The following is a 20,124-nucleotide window of genomic DNA, read 5'->3' on the forward strand; positions in this document are numbered from 1 at the left end:
TAACATTGAAATGAGACCAGAAATAAGACAGGACTGAAGGAAGGCTTGTGTTGCATCCACCTTCATCAAAAAAACCCATACAGTTTGGAGGAAACTACAGCATTAAAAAACATTTAAGTAAGTTTCTTCTCTTGCCTTTTCCCAACATTGAAATTACTATTTTTCTTTGCTTGAGTTTTAAGCTGAAAGAAAGCAGTCAAGCCTCTGTTTGAATTAAATCAGTTTAAGAGCAAGGAAGTATTTTCCATACCCTAAATTAAGACAAGGCCTGGACTAAATCCTGCTGAGGTAACACCAGAGCCAAGGGGAGTCAAAGGATTCAGTGGGAACTGGACGGTACCAGAATAAAACACATCACTGCCCACACAACACACGGGAAAAGCAACCAAGAGATAGAAGAATATTAGAAACAACCAACAAATCACAGAATACTGAACCACCACGTCTTCACCAAGCCATTTGCAGCAAAACCACTGCTGGAATAAATCCTACATGTAACATCCACTCAGATGATGTATTTGTGCTCCAATTCCATTTGGTACCATGGAGTGAGTACAAAGCATTACATCATTTCAAAATAAGAAGGCAAATCAAGTATTATATATATACATGTTTTAATTAATTTTAAAAATCACCTACATTTAAGGATAGATTTCAAGGGTTCCCTAATATTTTTCTGTTACATTAGATTAAACCTGAATAATCTGCATAGTAACTTTAACATTACTGTTTTCTTTTTCTCTTTTTTTTGTTTTGTTTTGAAAGTTATCAGTTGCAGGTAGCAATGTAACATCTCAACCACAATCACAATACGTGCAGGATGCCCAGCCAGAAGCATTTCTCAGTTGACTTGCAGTAGCACGGCACTTTATAACTTGTGTATCAATACTTTTTTTTTCTTTTTTTTTTTTTCTTTTTTAAGTTTAGTTCAGATGTGGCTCAAGAAGCAAAAACAAACTTTCTTCACTCAGTCTCAAGTGTGTGGGGGGTCAGCTCCACAGCTGTGATCTGCTCCATTGGAGTTTCTGACCTTGAATTTCTATTTTTTTTTTTTCAAAGCACACCTGCATTTGCCTCCATGTTTTCCTAACATGAGTGCAAACTTAAGGATGTGGTTTGAGTCCCTTCATTAGAGGGCCTGAATGAACCCTGTGCAATGGCTCTGTCTCCCAGCCCTGCTTCCTGCATGGACAGGAACGTGGAGGGCTGAATGCTCCAAAGGTGATGCAGGGGGAGGTAAGAATCTCTTGAGACGGGAAAAAGGGAAAAAATAAATAAAAAAGCTAATTCTGTCCCAGTGTGAAACTCTGACATGTGAAGCATTTCTGTTTCCAGATGATCAGCCCAGCTGCTTAAGAAGGTATTCAAACCACCTACAGACACCGAGTCTCCTTACAGAGTCTGTTAAAGCCAAGCCTCAGCTTGAGTGTCTCCATGAAATACTCAGGATTAGGTGCTGTGAATACCATCTCTTGCCCCTCCAGAACCTTTCCTCGCCCACAGAAAAAAGTGCTTTTTCTACCTGATAAACACTCGGGTTGCTTGGTCCTGCTCCCTATCCCATGTGTTTGTACTGAGATCTGTCCCGAGGGATCTGCACCTGGCTGGCTGTCAGCTTGTGGTGGATGTGGTAAATGCCGAGGGTGACCACAATAACCAGCCCCAGGATCAGTCCCAGGATCAAGGGCAGGGTTTCTTCCAGCTGCTCCCTCTGGTCCACCGGGCACTTGTGTTCTGCAGAGAAAGAAAGAGGGGAAAGAGGGACGTGACTGAGACGCTGCCAGCCTGAGCTGCTGCCGCGGTGGCTCCCCAGACACGGCTCCACGCAGGACGGAGCGGCAGCAGCCGCCAGCGGAGCCCTGGGGAGAAAATCAATTGCTTTGGAGCAAGTGGAATCAGTCACAACACAGGGATGCAGGGAGAGGCAACATCCATCAAACCAGCCCACGCACTGGAAAAACACTTTCATGCCCATAAGCTCAGCCCTCTCTGCCACACATCAATGGCCTTGTTGGGAATGGGGCGGCCAAAGCCTGGGTTTCCTGACTGACTGAAGGGCTGCTTTGTTGATTCAGTTATAGAGCCTGTAGAGGCCTCAGCATCAGTAAGTCTTTAATTCTGCACCAGAGTCACCCAGCACAACATTCAGAGATTTCCCCTCTATCTGCAATTTGGCAGAGGTCCAACAGCATCACTCCCCCCTCTCTGTGAGCTCCCCACAAACACGGCCCTGGCAAAGCACAGGGTCACACAGCACCCCAGCACCCCACATGGTCCATCAAGTACAGCAAAGGAGGAGCAGAAGCAACATGAGCTGTGCCAGTGTTTTTCTCTCTGGCTGATGAGTCTGCCTTAGCCTAATAAACCGCTGGAAAATAGTGATACAATGGGAAAACACTTTTCTATTGAGCTTGGAAAGACCACTAAGGTCATGAAATGTGTTACACCGGTAATCCTGGCTCAGCTCTCTTACACTTCCCAGAGTCTACTGCAGGCCTGAGTGACAGGATCATGATGTACTTTTTTCTCCACAGGATTGTTGCTTCTCCATGCTGATGGACAGGCAGAGCCCATGCTGCTGAGATGGGGCTGCCAGGCTAAAAAGAAGAAAAATGCCTATTCTGGAGAAAAAATAAAAGGTTACATGATACAGGAAGAACAATTCTCTGGCTCATGTTCTTCATTGCACTAGAAATGTGCTGAAAACAATGACAAGTTTAAGGAAAAAAAACCCAGGGAAAATAGAAAGGCTGTGTATTAGGTGAGTGAATACAAAGGGCACCATGAATTCCCCCCCTTGGTAAAGACTGTCCAGATGGGTTCCCTGGGCAGCTGATTGCAGAGATCTGCAATAATCACGAAGAGCAAATGCTCCACAAATCTAACAGCATGTGGCAAAGAGCAGGAAAAACCCAGAGACCCCCAGGCCCAGGCAGGAGGTGACAGCAGGGACACCTCTCCAGTGGTGCCGGCACCTCCAGGAGCTTCACTGCGTCCTGGAGTACAGCCTCCTCCCAGCACCAGGCTCACAGCGATGCCATAAGGAAACATTTCAAGCTGTAAATGAGGTGAAACAAAAAAAAGCAAAAGTAGATGTAGTCTAACACAAAAGAATGTCCTTTTCAGTTCCAGTTGCTCACTGTTTCACCAGAGGAGTGATTAATCACCAGGACTGTGGTACAGGCGATTCAGCAATTGCTGCAATGCAGGGGTTTTGTTAGTTTGTAGTAAGGAGAATGGGGGGGAAAAATCCTGATTATTATTTAGCTCCCAAAATTGGGTTTCTAGTGCTCTGTGGAATGGTTCCCAGTTAAGGATATGAAGGCCTGAGCAGCTCATAGGGACACAGCCCAGGCTGAGCTGACTGCAGGAAAAGCCACGCACAGGGCAGTGCTGTGGGGCCAGGGCTGCTCTGACCCCACTCCCCACTGGTACAAAGCAGCACCCTTCCCACGGGAAGGATCTAGGCTCCAGGAGCTCCTGTGCACCCTCCCACATGGCCACAGACAGTGTGCTGAGGTGCCAATGAGCAGATCACAGTGGCTGGACACAGATTTTTGCTTTGGAAGTGGCTTAGCTTAAACCCTACAGAAGATGGAAAGAAACTGCTAGAAACCCAACTGAGAGGATTCCCCTGTGCTCAAACACACCAGGTTTGCCCGTGCACCTTTTCCTAAACAGGAACGATCCAGCGTTTGCAGGAGAACGGGCTGGAGGTGGGGGGCTGCAGCCAGTGGAGAAGGCAAAGCTAAAAGCACCAGTGCAGAGAACAGACCCAGCTCTGAAGCCCCACTTGTAACATTTGAATTGCACCAGCTTTTGCCAAAGCAAACCAGCTGCAGGGCACAAAACACACCAGAGGATGTGGCCGGAGCTCCGGGGTCCACAGAAAGCCATGGCTGTGTTTAAGTGTCTGTGTCATGACTCAAAAAGGTGTCAATTCTTGCAAGCAGCCAAAGAAGAGAGTTCTTTTTCCTGACACTTTTTAAAAGAGGATTAAAATAAAATTAAAAAATAAATAAAGCCAACAGGAAAAAAAAAGCCAAACAAATCTGTCAGTCTCCAGCAGCACAACCCCAAACCCAGCTGGACCTGCTGCACCTCCGCAGGCAGAGCAGCTGCCTCTGCCCTACCCACACTTTCTCCTTGCTAGAAACATCCATTTTCTCCTTTTGGAGGAGACACCAAAGCCTGGGTTCTTTGGAGAATGTAGGGGGAATGGGAATGGGGTTGGGAGGACCCAGCACAAAAGCACTGGGAAAGGCTCAGCACAAACACATGTGCAGCAGAAGTGAGGCTCTCTGGGTGCTGACTGCTAGGAGGATGAATTTTCTATTTTAACATTAACATTAATATTAAACCACATAGTTTTATGACAAAAATATTTTCACATGGATAACAATGTACTTTAACATTTATACAGCATTTTTCACCCCAAGAATTCAAAGCAAAGGCACTGAGGTCCACAACACTGCAGGGAGGCAGGCAGGCAGCTGGTATCATTCCTGTCCATCAGCACAGGAAAAGGCAAAGGGGGAGCAGGAGGGGAGAAGGGTTTGCATAATGTCCATGGCAGACTAATTTGGACATTGAACCCCATCAAGTATGGGCAGGCTGATGCTTGACAAATGAAAGCATTGGGAACTGCTACGATTTCAAAATTAATGACCCTGCAGGAAAACAGCCCTCTCTCTCAAATTTTCCCCAGTATTTCACTCCAGGTCGCAGGGATCTCAGAATTTCCCAAATTGCTGGGATTTACCCTTAGTCCAGGGAAGCAAAAAGGTCCCTGGTAAAAAGGGGAAAGTTCAGGTGATGCCGGGAGTTTTGCTGCATCCTGAACACGGCGGGGTCACCCCTTTGCCAGGGCGGTGTCACCCCCAGTCCCTGCCCCATGGAACCCCAACTGCCGACAGATACACAGGAGGTGTTTAGGTACATTCCTTACTGTTCCTTTGTGCTGTGCCTCCTCCCAGACTCGTGTACTGCCACGGTTTCTATGGTGAGTGCTCGTCCAATTCCAGTACCAGGCTGTGAAACCACCTAAGAGCTCATTTTCCTCTTCCAGAATCCTTCTGCAGAGCAAACACGGCAAAAAACCCAGCAAAAGGCACAGTGTCCTCCCGCCGGCACGAGCACGAGCCTAAGCATCAGCACAGCGATTGTCCAAAGGGGTGGAAAAACAGCCCAGCTGTGTCTGACATGACAAGATTTTTGAGATTTTGAGATTGGTGTTTATAAGTAAATAGCTTACCAAAAAAATTAAGAAAAGAAACATCAGGTGCTTTTTTAAAAGTGGCCACATAGTTTGGTTCAAAGGAATCTTGAGAAAATGTGGCCCTCAGCTGGGAGGTCTCAATTCACTCTGAGCCACCCCAGAGTCCCTAATTCTCAACTGTATCCCTTTGTATTTGTATTTTTCATCATATTGCTTTATATTCAGATATTTACCTATAAAATCAAAAGAGCTGACAGTTTCTCTGGAGTTCTTTTGTCAGTTTAAATCATCTCACACCCTCTTGAACCAGCTCTCATTTTACTCATCTTCTAAGCTGAAAAATATACACACAATTTCCCTATTAAAAAAAATTGGTGATCTCTGAATGAAAAAATTTTCTGTTGCTTCTGTATTGAAAAATAAAATTGCAAATATATATATATGGATTTGTGAAGGTTGAAAGCAGTGTCTTAAAAAAAAATAAAATACTCTAGCACATGAGTTTAAGCATTCAAAAAACCCAAAAACAATCCAATCGCTCCCTACAAGCTTTTTAACCTATCCCTGCCAGGACAGTGTCAGGACTAATGAAAAAACCTTTTCCCCATTTCTTTGTGGAAAAAGGGCCTCGATCCTCCTGCGTCTCAGCGATTCTTCTGCTCTAGCAGGTCTCTTTCTCTACTCTAAAATATTTTAAAATGTTCTGCAGCTTGTTCATAATTAATAGGAATTTTACCTAATGGGAAATTAATGAACCAAAAAGGAGAAGGCTAATTACTATAATTTAAGATTGGCAGTGATTCTCAGACCCCACAAAGGATCCCGTTTTGCCATGTGTGTGCCAAGGACGAGCTCGGCTGGTGGGGACATGCCGCTGGGAGAGCGGCAGAGCCCTGGATAGAGCTCCATTGATAAATCACCTCCCAGGATTTCTGACCACCCTCTCCAGGTGCTCTCTGCTGCTTAACTTCCAGTGGAATTCAACAAAAAGGAGTGTAATTGAATACTTAGAGCAACAACAACAAAAAACCCCACTGAGCTTAACAAAGAGAGAAGCCATGCTGTCCTCTGGAGGAGGAATTCCCTCCATGTGTTTAAAAACTGCTAAACCAACATCAACTCTTTGTGTCCTAGAGAAAAAAACCCACCCAACTACAGCAACAAAAAGAAAACAAAATAGAAACAAATTTACTGCCTGACAGAAATGAGCATACCATGAAAACAGCAGGTAGATTCCTTTGACAATGAGCTCTGAGTTTGGTTGTTTTAACTGGGAGCTCTCAGACTTCACAAATTTGGTATCACAGAGACACAGACTTGCATATTTTAAACATGCTGTTCTCAGCCTCTAAGCTCTGCCCACCCAAACCCTGAGTGCGGGAATCCTGGATCCACAGGAGAAAGGAGAGGGTAAACATACGCCAACAAAAAAAATTAAGCAAACTATTAGGATCTACTTTTTTCTCCCTGTAAATCTACGAAAAAATGTGGTACTACTTTGATACAAAAAAACTGCCCACAGAGAAAACCTACTCAGTGTTACACTGGCCTTGCCATGAGTAATTCAACCACGCAGAGCTCTTCCAGAACCAGCACATGCAACAGCATGAATTTACTACATCAGTCAGAGGATGCGAGTCGTGAGTGCAACCACTCAGCTCTGCAGTCACTGCTGGCTTTTATTGTGTTCCAAAATATTTCCCACATGCAAAATAATAAAGCTTCACAATTTTAATGCTAGCTTCAATACTACCATTTTCTAACTCATTATTAAAAGAGTTGGCTATTATACACTTCATTTGCACCTGGTTACAACAAAGGGCTTGACTAATTGTAGTGCTAAGGCAGCACTATGAGATGGGACTGGTCTCACCTAATCCAGATGAGCATGTTTACACTGCCTCATTCAACCTGATGGGAAAGCCAAGGGGGAGCCAGGGACAAGGAGCACCGTGGACGAAGGAAGCTAAAACTGCAGGAATCCTGTCCCACAGCAGCATAGCTGTTGACTCCAGTGCAACCCTTAGACACAAACAGCATGTTTCACCTAAGGTTTTCTTTTATCCACCACGGATGTTGGAGAATTCCAGAAAAGGAATGGCATCCCGTGTTTTTGGTGCTCGAGTAGCCTCACTGAAGTCCCTGTTACGCTTCCTTCACCCTCACAACGAGCATTAATCAAACTGAAGCCAGGAACATGCACCCCCAGTGTCTTTTGCCACTACAGCCCCAAGCTTTCTTTCAGTGTGCAGCAGCCCTAAGAAGACCCTGGGGCTGTGCTGAAGCATTTTTGTGCTGCAGAGGAGACACCTCAGCCTTACAGGACTCCCCAGGGATGCTGCATTGGGGCTTGCTGGCAATCTGACTCTACAAGTCCTTACAGAAGCCAACATACATACAATGAGATAGCCCTCGTTTTGGTAGCTAGGCTGAATTTGAAAAACCTTTTTGGGGACCACAGAGGCAAGGAATGGGCTGGAGGGACTGCAAGGAGCACTGGTAACAGGCTGGAATGAGGGGAAGGTTGCTCTGAAAAAGGTGGGACCCAAATTCCTTCAGTACATTGCAACATCCCCAAAGGCTGCAGCAGCATCAGCACCTCGGGAATGCAGTACATGCCTTTCCTGCTCCTTACCTTCACTGAAGACAAAATCCGCAGGGATGTCGAAGGGCTGGAGCCGCACTTCCGACAGCAGGAGCTGCACAGACTTCTGGTGGTCGCTGGAGACGAGGGAGATGGTCTGCTGCGCCTGGCACTCGTAGGACCGCCCGGCGGGGGTCACCAGGGCTGAGAGCCGGTGCGAGCTGGCCGTGTGCTTCCCGGCTGGCCAGGGGACACAGACAGGTCAGGCCCCAGCCCCAGGCACTGAGGGGCCTCCATGAACAGAGGCAATGAACCGAACGGGTGGGTGACGCAGCTGGGGTGCAATGCGGCAGCAGCCCAGCTGCTCCTGGAGTGTCCTCCCGGGGTGGGACCCTGCTTTTGGTGTGACACCCCACACAGCCAGGGCAGGTCCCACACCGGGATTGCCTCCTGCAAGCAGGAACACACGGCTGCAGCACACGGTCCTGCGGCACAAAGGGCAGAGCTGGCTCTGCTGCCACCAGCTCCGCTCCTGTCACAGCACCTGGAGTCCACAATGTCGGAGAAATGGTTCCCGTTCGTACAGACTCAGGGTTCAGCCTGGGACTGTGCTGATACTCCCTACATTTGGGAAACAACCATTTCTGCGGATGCACTTGGGCTCTCAGTCCAGGTGGGAAGGAGCAGTGCCATCGGGGACCACACCACAAAGCAAGACAGGCCATAAAACCTTTCCTGAAAATATAACATGACCATTTCACCCAAGTATCAACTATGAGAAAATATTTTCCCATCACACCAAGCTTGTTTTACAAGCAAAGGCCAAATGTGGCTGAGCCAGGTGAAATGAGGAATATCTTCCACCTCCCGCTCTTCTGCAGCCCTTTGTTCCCCTCCAGCAGCACAAAAAGGCAATCAGTACCTCGCATTGGCAGGGGCTGATGAGGCACGGCCACCACTGTGTTTTGGGGACTCAAACAGTGGAAACACCAGTGGAAAAAACAGCCCCAAAACCAGTGTGTCTTATGGCAACAACCCTAAACACCCTATTCGCTAGAGTTGGAAAATCCTGAGGGAGAATGATTTGCAAACGACAGTATTTCATTTTTCAATTCAAGGCAACACATTTCTGAGCAGAAATGAAATAAAAACAAAATGAAAGCCAAAAGAATGGAAATCCAGAGAGAAAAGAGGAGGCTGCTGGTTGTGGAGGCGTATAGGGGTATGATACTGATGTCAATCTCAGTTATCTTGGGAAACTGCTGCTTTCCCACCTATTCAACCACCATCAGGATTAACCTTAAAACCAATCTCCCGCAGGAAAGGAAACAAGCTTTTCCAGCCCAGGTGTCTCTCCCTGCCCCACCCCCTCAGGCCCTGGGTCCCACACGACAGCCCGGGCAGCACAGCAAACGGGCAGAGCTGGGCTCTCCCTCCCACGGCAACCGCGGTGATTAAAACCAAGGAAAAAACAATGAAGAAAAAAAAAAAAATAATACGCGGTTTAAAGCCGGCAGCTAGTCCGGGCTTTGTCGGGTGTGTTTGTGGTTTCCTTTTTCCCCTAAGCTGAATTTAGCAAGTAGCCCGGGGGTGCTCCCCTCCCAGCCCAGCATCACGCTCGCTCGCCCTCCGGGATCTGCCTTAAATCCCGACTTCGGGCGCTTACGACTGACGGCATCCTTGAAGTAGGTGCGCTCGGAGGTGTCGTAGGTGAACTGGATCCGGCTGAGCCTCCAGGACGCCTCCGGCCCCCGGGACGTGTTGTGCCCCTCCTGGCGAGACAGAGCTAGTCAGGACCCCGCGAAGCCGCCGCGTCCCCGCCCCAGCTCCCGGCGTGCAGGGAGCCCATACCTTCAGGAAGGATAGTTTGAGGGTGTACGCTTGGTCCAGCCACGAGAGCTCCAGCTCCGACTCGTTCATGCCGCACTTGCCCTTCATCTCGGCACCCCGCGACAGCGGGATATCGGCTTGCTCCGTGATCAGCTGCAAGCAAGGAGCGGAGCTCCGTGAGGCGACCCCCGGGTCCCCCTGGGCGTCCCCGGGCCCCCCACTGCCCCGGCTGAAAATCCTCGGAGGGGATAAAGGACTTTCCAAAAGTACCTGCGGATGCGTGTGTGTGCCCCCTGCCATCTCTCGTCCTGCCGGAGCCCCCGACCCCCCGGGCCGCCCTCGGCCCCCACTCACATCCACATAATTGCTGGCCCACACGTCATAGGGGACGATAAACTTGGCGGCGAATTCGGCCATGAGACACGTCGTCCGGTTTTCCCGCACCACGAAGATGTCCTTCTCGGGGTTAGGGGAGAGCCCGGAGAGGTTTTCAACTTCTTGCTCGGCGGCCAGGCGAGCCGCGGCGTCTGCGGGCACAGCGGGACTAAGAGCCGGCAGCCCCGGGCCCGGCGCCCCGAGCCTGTGCCACCCACCCTAACACCCCCCGCCACCCCCGAGCCCGCTGGAGTAAGCGACTCTACCGCGACGGGGCTTCCCTGTCGCGACAGAGCAGGTGAAGGAGATGAGGCAGCCAGTGGCGGTGATGCGGGACCGGTGCCGTGACAGCGCCGAGTTTGTGTCAGCGCCAGCGGCTGCCTCGTCGCGACACGGCTCCGTGTCGCGACTCGCCACCCCAGGTACTCACGCAAGATGAAAAGCAGCCCTGGGAGGCGCCCCCCGGCCATCCTCCCTGCTCGGTCCCGGCGTGGCCGCGGCTGCTGCAGCTGTTCCTCCGAAAGGTCCGCTCCGGAGAAAAGAAAAAAAAAAAAATTAAAACAAAAAGGATGAAAAAAAAGCCGCACACCTCGTTTCTCAGGAGCCGCACAGGCTGCAAAAGCACACTGCTGCGGAGTGGCGGGGAGGAGGGACGGGGAAAGTGTGTGGGTGTGCGAGGAGGAGGGGAGATGCCGGCGGAGCTGATGGAGCGCCCACGCCGAGGGACGGGGCGGGCGTACGCGTAGCTGGGCGGGGAGGCGGGAAGGAGGGATTCCCCCCCTCCGGCGCCCCGCCGCACCCGCGGAGGGGCTGCCGGGGATCCCCTGCGGGGACCTCGGGCCGCCCGTCGTGGCGCTGGAGCCCAGCGGGTCTCACGCCGAGCGCTCCCGCTCCCCCGGCAGGGTCGGCGCTGGGAGCGGGGCCGGGATCCCCTCGCCCCGGGGTCGCGCCGTCCATCGCTGCCGGAGAGGCCGGGGGGTGGAGGAGGGGATATCTATTCCAGCGCCGGCTGCTCACTGAGCGTCACTAATTTCGGTGAAGGCGAACAGCTGCTCCGCGTGTTAATTCAGGAAGAAACGTGCAGCTATTTTTGTGTGGCAAGGTCAGAAACAAACCCGCCTCCTTCTGTGAACGGCCATCGACACACCTGAGCTCTAAGATGTCGTGACAAACCACAACACGCACCATAACATAAAACCCAACAGGCCCAGCCGGGTGCATTAAAACAGAAACAACATCGGCCGTGCCTGTGCGGGGCGTTTTTGAGGGGAGACAGGCAGGAGGTCACACCTGGGGTGCGCTTCGGAGGTGGGACAGGTGCCAGCTGAGCCAGGGCACTCGGGGGTTTGTCCCTGCCCCTCGCAGGTGGGACAGGTGCCAGCTGAGCCAGGGCACTCGGGGGTTTGTCCCTGCCCCTCGCAGGTGGGACAGGTGCCAGCTGAGCCAGGGCACTCGGGGGTTTGTCCCTGCCCCTCGCAGGTGGGACAGGTGCCAGCTGAGCCAGGGCACTCGGGGGTTTGTTCCTAGCCGGGTCAAGGATGCGGGAGAGCGAGGCCCGGCGCTGAGCGGAGAGTGGGCTGCGAGGCGGGGTGAGAGCAGAGCGCACCCCTTCCCTGGGCAGGGAGGGCTGCCCGCCCCCTGCCCTGCCCGGGGGCCCTCAAGTCCCCGTCAGCTCAGCGCCTCCCTCGCTCTCAGCCCGGGGCAGGGGCGGCAGGCTGGCGGCAGCGGGGCTGCGGGAGGAGCGGGTGTTCCCAGCCCGGAGCGCCGGCTGCGCTGCCGCTCCCTGCCCGGCTGCGAGGTGGGAGCGCGGCCGACTCCCGCGCTGCTCCCTCACTCCGGCTGGTGCGACGTTGAAATATTTCTTCCCACCTCTCATCGGGACCTTTTCTTGGAGCTTTAACGCGCTGCCACCCTCTTCCCGGGACCAGGAGCACATCCAAATATTTGCGATTTACAGCGACACCAGTCCCAGGAGCAGCGGGGATGAGGAGCCCTACACTGAGGATGTTTTTTTGGTAAAAAGCCAAAGGGACAGCAGCGATCCGTGATGGCATTACGTGGATTCACTACCAGTTCACATTTCTAGTTCAGGAAAAGGCATCTAGAGGAAACGGTCCAGGGTTTTGCAAAACAAGATACTGCAAGGTGAGTTTTGATTGTAGGCAGCTGCCCTTTCTCTGCCAGGGCACACAAGTGCAGAGAGGAGCTTTCTTGCTGGGAAATGGCTTTTTTAAATAATAAAAGCTGATACTGAAGGAACATACTGATTTTTGTAACTGTAATGTTGAAATTCCTTTCCTACTTTCTTTAACTATTAAATATATTCTGACCATTTCCTCTCTCTCCTCTTTCATGATAAAAAGCCATTCCTGCACACCCCCCAATAGAGTCAGATTGTGTCGGTTGTGATACAGGATTAATCTATGGATAATAATTTCAGGGAACTATACAAAGGAAAAACCACCATCTTCTATAAAATATAACTTTGACTGTAACAGGCTGTATTTCTGTGGTGATTTTTGTGCCTGGCTTCCTCAGGTCCTACACTGATAAGCTCAGTGTTTAACTACCTTTTATTTCCCCCTCTAGTCCACTATTTCATTGGAAATTTTGAGGCTTTTGGCTTTTTGAGGCTTCTAGGTGGATTCCAAGCCCTGAAATACACGATCCTGAGCAGCTGCCCATGCATCCAGCCTGTGCAAGAGGGTCTAGGGAGCAGCTCAGAGAGAGCAGCTGCACTGAAGACAGGGGAAAGGCTGACCCACAGCTCCACGGCACAGAACTGTGCTCCCCCAGCTGCACAGTACAACAACAAAGCCTTCAGCTCCAGTGACAATTGCCACTTCCAGCCTGCAGAGCTGCATTCATCCTGCTCTCTGTGGCACAAAAAGGGAAAGGCCCAAGATTTTCTAGCACGGAACAACCCCCAAAACACTGACAGAGCAGAAAGGTCTCACCTGAGGGAGCCAGTGCAGCATCAGCCACCCTGAAATGCTGTCACCAGGGGCAGTTTATGGTCCTAGTCGAGACCACCTGGAAGCAGCCCTGCCATCTGCCCTTACCCCCAGCTCCGGAGACTGCCTGGGTATCTCTGAAGGCTGAACCCCCTTGCTACCCCCAATGACCAGACGTAACAACTCTTACCAGCCTCCTCGAAGGAGCACACAGCAAGGTGACAGCCAGGACCACTGCTGGCACATCCAGCAGGAACGGGGCTTTCCAGCTGATTGTGTTTGCCTCTTGCAGCTGGTGTCACAGGCAGCCCCTGGGCGACAGCACCTGAAGTCTGCAAGGAAATCAGCCCCTGAAGGGTATTTTGGGTCTCTGGAGATACAGCTTAACTGCACTCAGGTGGTACAGGGGTTAAATATGCCCCCACCTGGAAACAGTCAAGTTAATGACCAACCCCCAAATTACTGGAAGTGAAAGAACAGCAGGCTGCCTGTTGAGGCCAGGGTGTCATGACCCTCCCCATCACAGCTAAGCTGAATTTATCTGACGAGGTTCAGAAGGGAAGAATCTGCCACTTCCCTCAATGAAATTTCACTGAAGTGAAATCCATCACCCTGGCAGGCAATGACATTTTAAACTGCTTTAACTCAGTATCAATGTTCAAATTGATTAGCCTATTTCATCTCAATGGAAATTCTCACCTCATTACATTAGCGGCCAAACTTCAAATAATTTTTGAATCAAATACTACTTAAACAGTATTTCAAAACACTTAACTGACGAAATTCATCACTTACTTTCAAATTACTGCCTGCATTTTATGCTAAATTGTCAGCGGATGAAATACATATCCATGTGGGGAGCTGAGCGTGGGAGCTGACGTTTCCTACTTGGCCATTTCACAGAAGCCCATTTTTCTCTCTGAATTGATGGATGAGCAGGGAGCACAGACTCAGACAGAGGCTCTGGACAGTATTTTCTAGCCTTCCAAAAACCTGTGTTTTCCCCTAAGGGCTGGAATGCTCACCAAGGAATTAAATAGGCAAGTTTCATCTCCCTCGGAGAGGGCCGTGGGCTGAACCCAAGCCCTGCATTCCCAGTGGTTTCTTTAACAGGTGGTGCAGGGTTTTCCAGCCATGCTCTAAGTGAGCCTAAGATGCTTCACCAGCCAGTTCCCTCCATACCTGGTCTGTCATTTGCTTCTCCTTGCAGGCTAGAAGCCACTGCAGTAGGCAACAGTATGAAATTCCAGCTCACAGCACTGTCTCCACCAGCTGTGTTTTAGAGGACATTTTTAATTGAAGGAAAAATCATAATAGAAGTCCTGTGCAGCATGCTCTGGAAACACTTTTGCTCCCAGCTCCATCCAGCACTTGAGCCAGGCTTAGAGAGCAGGGGGAGTTGCTCTCAGTACACAACTTGTCTTTTAAAACATTATGGATCATCAAGGACCAGGAGATGCCTCCATAGGCTGTGGCATCAGAATGGGAATTCTGAATATGCACCACAAGTTTGAACCCTGCTTTAAACACCTAAAGATTCACTGACCTCTGTCTCATTGCTGCTAAACTGCACTCAGGTTGCTGCTTTTCCAGGTTGTGCTGCTACACTCCACTGGGGCAGTTCTCTTGCGCTGCATTGTGCTTCTATCACTTACATAAAATTAAAAAAAAAAAAAAAAAAAAAAAGACTCCTTTGACTAAATAAACTGTGATAGAAATATATTTACACTATGCGCATTTTTACAGGAAATACAACTCGCTAAAAATTTGCAATTAATAACGCCACCACCCTGCAATTCACTGCAGTCAGAACTAAAGGATTTGAATTTTTAAGGTTTTTATTAGAGAAGTTGAAAGTTTCATTTCAGGACTGACAATAACATAATTATCTCTCTTCATTTATTTTGTTTATAGGAATATGTAGAATTTGTTTGTACAAGCATATACAACAAAGTAATTGGTGCTTAGTACATTGAAATCAGGAATCTGATTTGTTCTAAACTACCAGTTTTCCATGCAGTCATCTTTGAATTGGCAGCATGGACAAATTTGAAGCCGAATGCTTACATGCATTGTTTGCAATATAACTACAGCAAGCTCTGGAAACATGCAAATTAACACATTAGCAAATTGGTTTTATATCTAATGGACATAAAAAGGTTATTCCTGATATGAAATTCTGAAAATCTGCATAAATACTTCTGTGTAAAATTAAATTAGTTATGTACTTCTCTTTTACTACAAGTATCAAGAATGCCCACGTAATTAATATACACACATATATATAGAGACCTTGTAATGCTAAAAGTCTTTGTAATTAATCAAACAATATTCTGTGCCATACATTTACTCAGTATTTACCAGCTAGTAGCATGACTGTGGTCATATAGTAGGCATTACAGCCTTAGTAGCATTTGTATCACATGCAAACATACTCTTAGCATTTCTGTTTACTAATTTTATCACGTGGCAACATGTATGTGATTTTCTACAATGTTGTGTTTCCCAAGTGTATAAATACTTTTTACATTTTCACAGTTACAAACTTTTTGCCAAAAGCCATTTAAACAATCTTTTAAGTTAAAATGAACTGTAGTATCCGGGATCTGCAGCAACAGGATCAAAATGCAGTTTCTATACAAGCAATGTAGGATGTAAACTTTTCTTAAAGTGCCTAACACGTAATTCCTTAGAGCACTGATCAGTTTTGGCACGAATACACTGTATTTCCCTCAGGTTATCCACTGCAGTAACTTCTACAGGATACTGGCTCCTCTCAGACATGATAGAGTTGATATGGCACTTATGAAGGACATCATCAGGCTGCAGAAATACCCTGTCAAGTTACTGCTGCAGCTGATGAATTTAGTCGATGACTTTGCAGACACTGTACTTTTGAATATACGCAGTTACCTTTAAACTGCCTGCTGTCTGCTGCCTGAAAAAAACCCCACTTGAAATACAGTTTAAAAATCACCCAAACTAAACTCCTTACTATCCTAATTATTACTTGGCATAAGGTCCAGTTCAGTGGGCTCAGGGACATCAGGTGCCGAGCATCTGACGAGGCGTGGCGTGGCGGTGTCTGGCAGCGTGGGGTTTCTGCACAGCAGATCACACATGAGAACACAAATGGGAAATTACACGACTTGAACTACAGCTTTGTTGCCATCTGAGATGATATTAAAGGTATCTCCTGTGTTTCAAGGCTCTGATTGTGTGGTTCTGACATAGGCAATGTGCCTGGTGAGATACAGAAAGGAAAACAGGAGGGGGTTTAAAAAACTCTTCATCTTTGGGTCAGGGTTTTTCTGAACAAAGGAAATTCTTATGGAAATCCAACAAAGGAAATTCAGTGCCCAGTGTTAAAAAAGAAACAATGCAAACCTTAAGACTTGGTGGTCCGTAGCTACACTTGACATTAAGAATAAAAAAATCCAAAACAAACCCCTGCCAAAACCAAATCGAAACAAAATCCCACTCTTCAACCTCAGCAATGTCATTTTGAATTTTGCTCTCATTTTAAGGATGCTGTGCTCTCCAACTTCAATTTGCTTGTTGAGGCTTTAAACCACTGTTGCTGGCCTGCGATCCATCTCTGCTTCCAGCTTCACCATCTGCTGCATCTCCTTTGCCTGCAATCCAAAATAACCGCATGAAGCGTTGCATTAGACCTTTTGTTCCCAATGACGCACGTTTCACATGAGAGCGTCTGAGTGAAACATGGGCAAAACACACTGAAGAGATACGTAACAACATTATTTGGACACTCCTCGTCCCCCCACCCCATGTCACTCTTTTTTCAAAATCGGATGTAATCTTTGTATCTACAAATCTACAAATTCTTAGGAAATGTGTTTTTATTCTATTCTGGGAGCCATGGGTTGACTTTCTAAAGAAATATGTGGTAAAATGCAGAAGCCCCAGTTTTGGGGAAGAAGCTAGGCAGATGCCAATTTACTGTTTCTCCAGATAGGAAATATCTGGGAATGTATTGTTACTGCTGTTGTGAGAATACTGCAATGTGTTAATGCCTGAAATTCATCTATAATCTGGACTTACTTCTTTCATAAAGACAAGGAATGACTAAAGTCCACCAGTATAACATCTTCCTTGCAGTAGGCAGGTTTTTTTAAGCAGTATTTTTAAAAAACAGTATCTTTTTAAAAAGTAATTTTTGTCTGATCTGGAGATCCTTATGATTACAGAGCGAGTGTGTTTCACCTCAGGATTAGAATACTGCTATATGCTCCATGGAATCACACACTGTGAATGCACCTGAAACTGTATCCAAATGCATTATGCAAAATTCAGCAATGAATACATGCCAGACCTCACTATAAACTCTGCCTGCCTCGGGCTCTGCAGGCAGAGTTAAAGCTCTCCGTGTTAATGGTGACTGGCCTGGGAATCCCCTCTCAGAGCGGAGGGCACTTTTTAAATTCCCTTCCTCTCTGATGCACACACAGCCACACTCTCTTCTCCTGTTACCATGTTTTGGTGTGAAACTCTGCAGTTTAAAGCAACTGAGAGTCAGCATCTCCATTTTCCCCAAGGGCTCTCAATCTGGGAAGTTATTTAAATCGTTCCCCAAGGACCCTGAATAAATTGACCCAGAGGGCAATCTAACCATCTATACAAACTCAGGAGCATTAGGACAAGTTTCAGGAAGAGACAATCCAAGCTGCTATTTTCTTTGGTGTAACTGCTGTATATCCATCATGTTATGCTTCGGGGACTTGATTTATATTAACTATGTTCCCCCAGAAGTTGTAAGAGTTGCTTAGACAGGGAATTTTGCTATACAAGCTGCTACTTATGGAGTCACCTATTCTGGATGTGCAAACACATTTGCATCAGTGAAAATGGGCAGATGTAGGTCGAAAGTAAATGAGGGTGCACCTCTATTCCTTTTGCAAGATAAATGTGGATTTATGCAGATGTAACACACCTGCCTTCTTGAAAAATCTAGCCCTGCGCTTGCTTAATCATCCTCATCATCTTTTGGGGAAAAAAAGTAATTATGATAACAGCAAAGCAACCATCATAAATATGATTAAAAATTAATCTCCATTTAAATGACTTAAAAGCTTGAAAGTAATGAAGAAATAATTTTAACATGAAAATATGGAAACATAATAAATAAATCAATATGGACAACCTCTTCTGAAACGTTGGCTGGATTTTGCCTGTGTGTGAAATGAAACATCCAAATAAAACAAAACCCTGTGGTTGTTCCTTAGTGACTCACACATTTCACGTTTCAGGCTTGTGACTTGACTACAGGCACAGAGTCCTATAAATATTCTGTGTCCCAGTGTATTGTGTACAGAATTCTTTTAGAGAACCTGGCCTCAAAGACCACATTAGCCCCTAGCAGAGGAGCAGGATCTCGCTTGTGCCGTTCTGAGGCTGGGTCAGACAGTGCATTCTGACATGAACGCACCAGCGCAACAGGACAAGCCTCTGGAACCTGCAGTGGATCCATGAAGTCAGGGGCAGCCAAGGGACTCTGCTTTCAGGATGCTCTCCTGAGATCTCAGACAGGCTAGGAAACACATACAGTAAAAGAAGAAAAAAAAATTTTTTTTCCCTAGCCTCATGAGAGGTTTTTTTCATTATTAGTGTCAATAAATAAATGTTGTTACAGTGGGTGCTGTCAGTGGTGCAAGATGTTACCAATTCAAGGGAGTAATTCAGATCAGGCACTGCTCTACAAGGGGATGTTCCAGCCCAGTGCAGCTCTTTCCCTTGGCAAGAAAGGGGTTAATACAGATTCCTTGGAGTAACGATTATTTAGGAAGCTACAGCAGCACAGCCACATCATAAAGTGTAATTGCCAGAGCTTGTAACGTGTTGCAATTTGAAGTGAATTTTAAGGTGCTCTTCCACAGACACTAGGTAGCTATTTCCAGCCATCTATTCTGTATTTCGCTATTCTCAGAGTGGAATTACTTATTTTATTACCATACTAAAATATGTGGATACCCTTTGTCTGACTATCAGCATTAGCAGTTAATCATGTGTGTTAACACTAAACTACTTTTTTTAGATCAATAGACACTCTCACAGACAGTTTGGAACCCTAACCAGATCTTCCAGTAAGAGCAACTAACGTACAAGTTAATCTCTAAATATTTCCTCTGCACATCGCTGTTCATATTCATCTGAATTTCAGATGCTAAAGCACAAAATACTGTTAATATTGTGTCAGGCTCAAATATCTGTGTGCAAACAAGATTAACACTGTGCTCACTATGTCAATGGCACTTCCCAATGGTTGCATTTACAAGGAGGGCTCCAATGATAATGATTTAATTTAGAAGGAAAGCACACTGAAATAATAATTTGCTTATTATACGTCCATCCTACCTTGTGTTTGAGACACTGCATGACAGGATTTCAAAAGCTGTTTGTACAAAAATAAAAATGTCAAAATCGAGTAATACAACAAGAAGCAAATTAAATGAATGAAAACTGAAGTGAGATTGAAAAATTAATGCAAGGAAAACATACATAAAACAAAACAAATTTAAATTCATAACAGTTTGTACTGAAGGCTGTTTCCACACATAATTCTACTTTTCTCCATCGTATATTTGTATGAAAATTTTCTTGCCTTGTTCGATCAGGAAAAAAAAGCTTTTTGAAATTCTCATTAAACAAATACCACCTGGATGCAACTTTGATACATCAATGTAAATACCAATGAAACCACAGCCAGCTGGGGGTTGCAATGGTGCACTTTTGGGGCTACAAGGAAATGGTCCGAACAGCACACATGGAAATACATGCTCTGATGGATCAAATTAGAGTGAGTTAAAAAGCTGTTAAGGACAACCCCTGTGGCGGAGGCCACCACATACCCACACAGAAGTGATAACCAGCACATGGAGAAGCTTATTCCATTTAATATCTGATGATTTAAGCTGACTCAAATGACAAATGAGCAAACTCACGTAGGCTGTTGCCATCCCTCAGCTGCAGAGCTGTAAGCCCAAGTGAGGAAGCATCTAATTGCTCAAAGAGGTGACCCTTCAGTGACTCACACTTATCCCAGCTCCCTTATACAGAACGTGGTTATCACATTATGGTCAAAAGCACAACCAGAATCATTCTCTCCTCTCTGCATGTTTTTAAAAAATGGATCCAAAGCTCTCTGA

The 20,124-nt window shown here is 47.1% G+C and overlaps 2 protein-coding genes across 8 annotated transcripts in view; both read right to left on the reverse strand.

Moving 5' to 3' along the window:
* Window positions 1–598: 598 nt before the first annotated feature.
* Window positions 599–10,731, reverse strand: LAMP5 (lysosomal associated membrane protein family member 5). 2 transcript variants are annotated; one of them, XR_007202246.1, is made up of 7 exons: window positions 10,438–10,731; window positions 9,987–10,159; window positions 9,654–9,785; window positions 9,469–9,574; window positions 7,854–8,042; window positions 1,193–1,734; window positions 599–1,160 (listed from the first exon to the last, which is right to left on the reverse strand). XR_007202246.1 is itself a non-coding variant. In XM_048297164.1 (6 exons), the coding sequence occupies exons 1-6, from the start codon at window positions 10,475–10,477 to the stop codon at window positions 1,556–1,558; spliced, it is 819 nt and encodes a 272-aa protein (XP_048153121.1). In that variant the 5' UTR covers window positions 10,478–10,731; the 3' UTR covers window positions 599–1,555. The 2 variants fall into 2 exon arrangements, 1 of the variants encoding a protein (XP_048153121.1); XM_048297164.1 differs by having other exon boundaries at window positions 599–1,734.
* A 4,050-nt stretch (window positions 10,732–14,781) lies between these two features.
* The window catches only part of PLCB4 (phospholipase C beta 4), a 187,666-nt gene continuing 182,323 nt past the window's right edge, over window positions 14,782–20,124 (reverse strand). For 4 of the 6 annotated variants that reach the window (XM_048297150.1, XM_048297147.1, XM_048297148.1 and 1 more), the window contains 2 exons: window positions 19,334–19,370; window positions 14,782–16,596 (listed from right to left, as the gene is read on the reverse strand). In XM_048297150.1, the coding sequence (XP_048153107.1) occupies window positions 16,508–16,596; window positions 19,334–19,370 (126 nt within the window). In that variant the 3' untranslated portion in view covers window positions 14,782–16,507. The remainder of the gene's footprint in view (window positions 16,597–19,333; window positions 19,371–20,124) is intronic. The other 2 variants (XM_048297152.1, XM_048297151.1) reach the window with 1 other exon arrangement.

The sequence above is a fragment of the Corvus hawaiiensis genome, chromosome 3 (genome assembly GCF_020740725.1).
Source record: "Corvus hawaiiensis isolate bCorHaw1 chromosome 3, bCorHaw1.pri.cur, whole genome shotgun sequence".
NCBI classification, from domain to species: domain Eukaryota; kingdom Metazoa; phylum Chordata; class Aves; order Passeriformes; family Corvidae; genus Corvus; species Corvus hawaiiensis.

Coding starts and splice junctions, on each gene's coding strand:
- LAMP5 (XM_048297164.1), bottom strand. CDS start 10,477: ATGGCCGGGGGGCGCCTCCCAGGGCTGCTTTTCATCTTGC. Junction 9,786..9,986: donor GGGCCAGCAATTATGTGGAT/GTGAGTGGGGGC, acceptor CCTTGCTTGCAG/CTGATCACGGAGCAAGCCGA. Junction 9,575..9,653: donor TCAAACTATCCTTCCTGAAG/GTATGGGCTCCC, acceptor CTGTCTCGCCAG/GAGGGGCACAACACGTCCCG.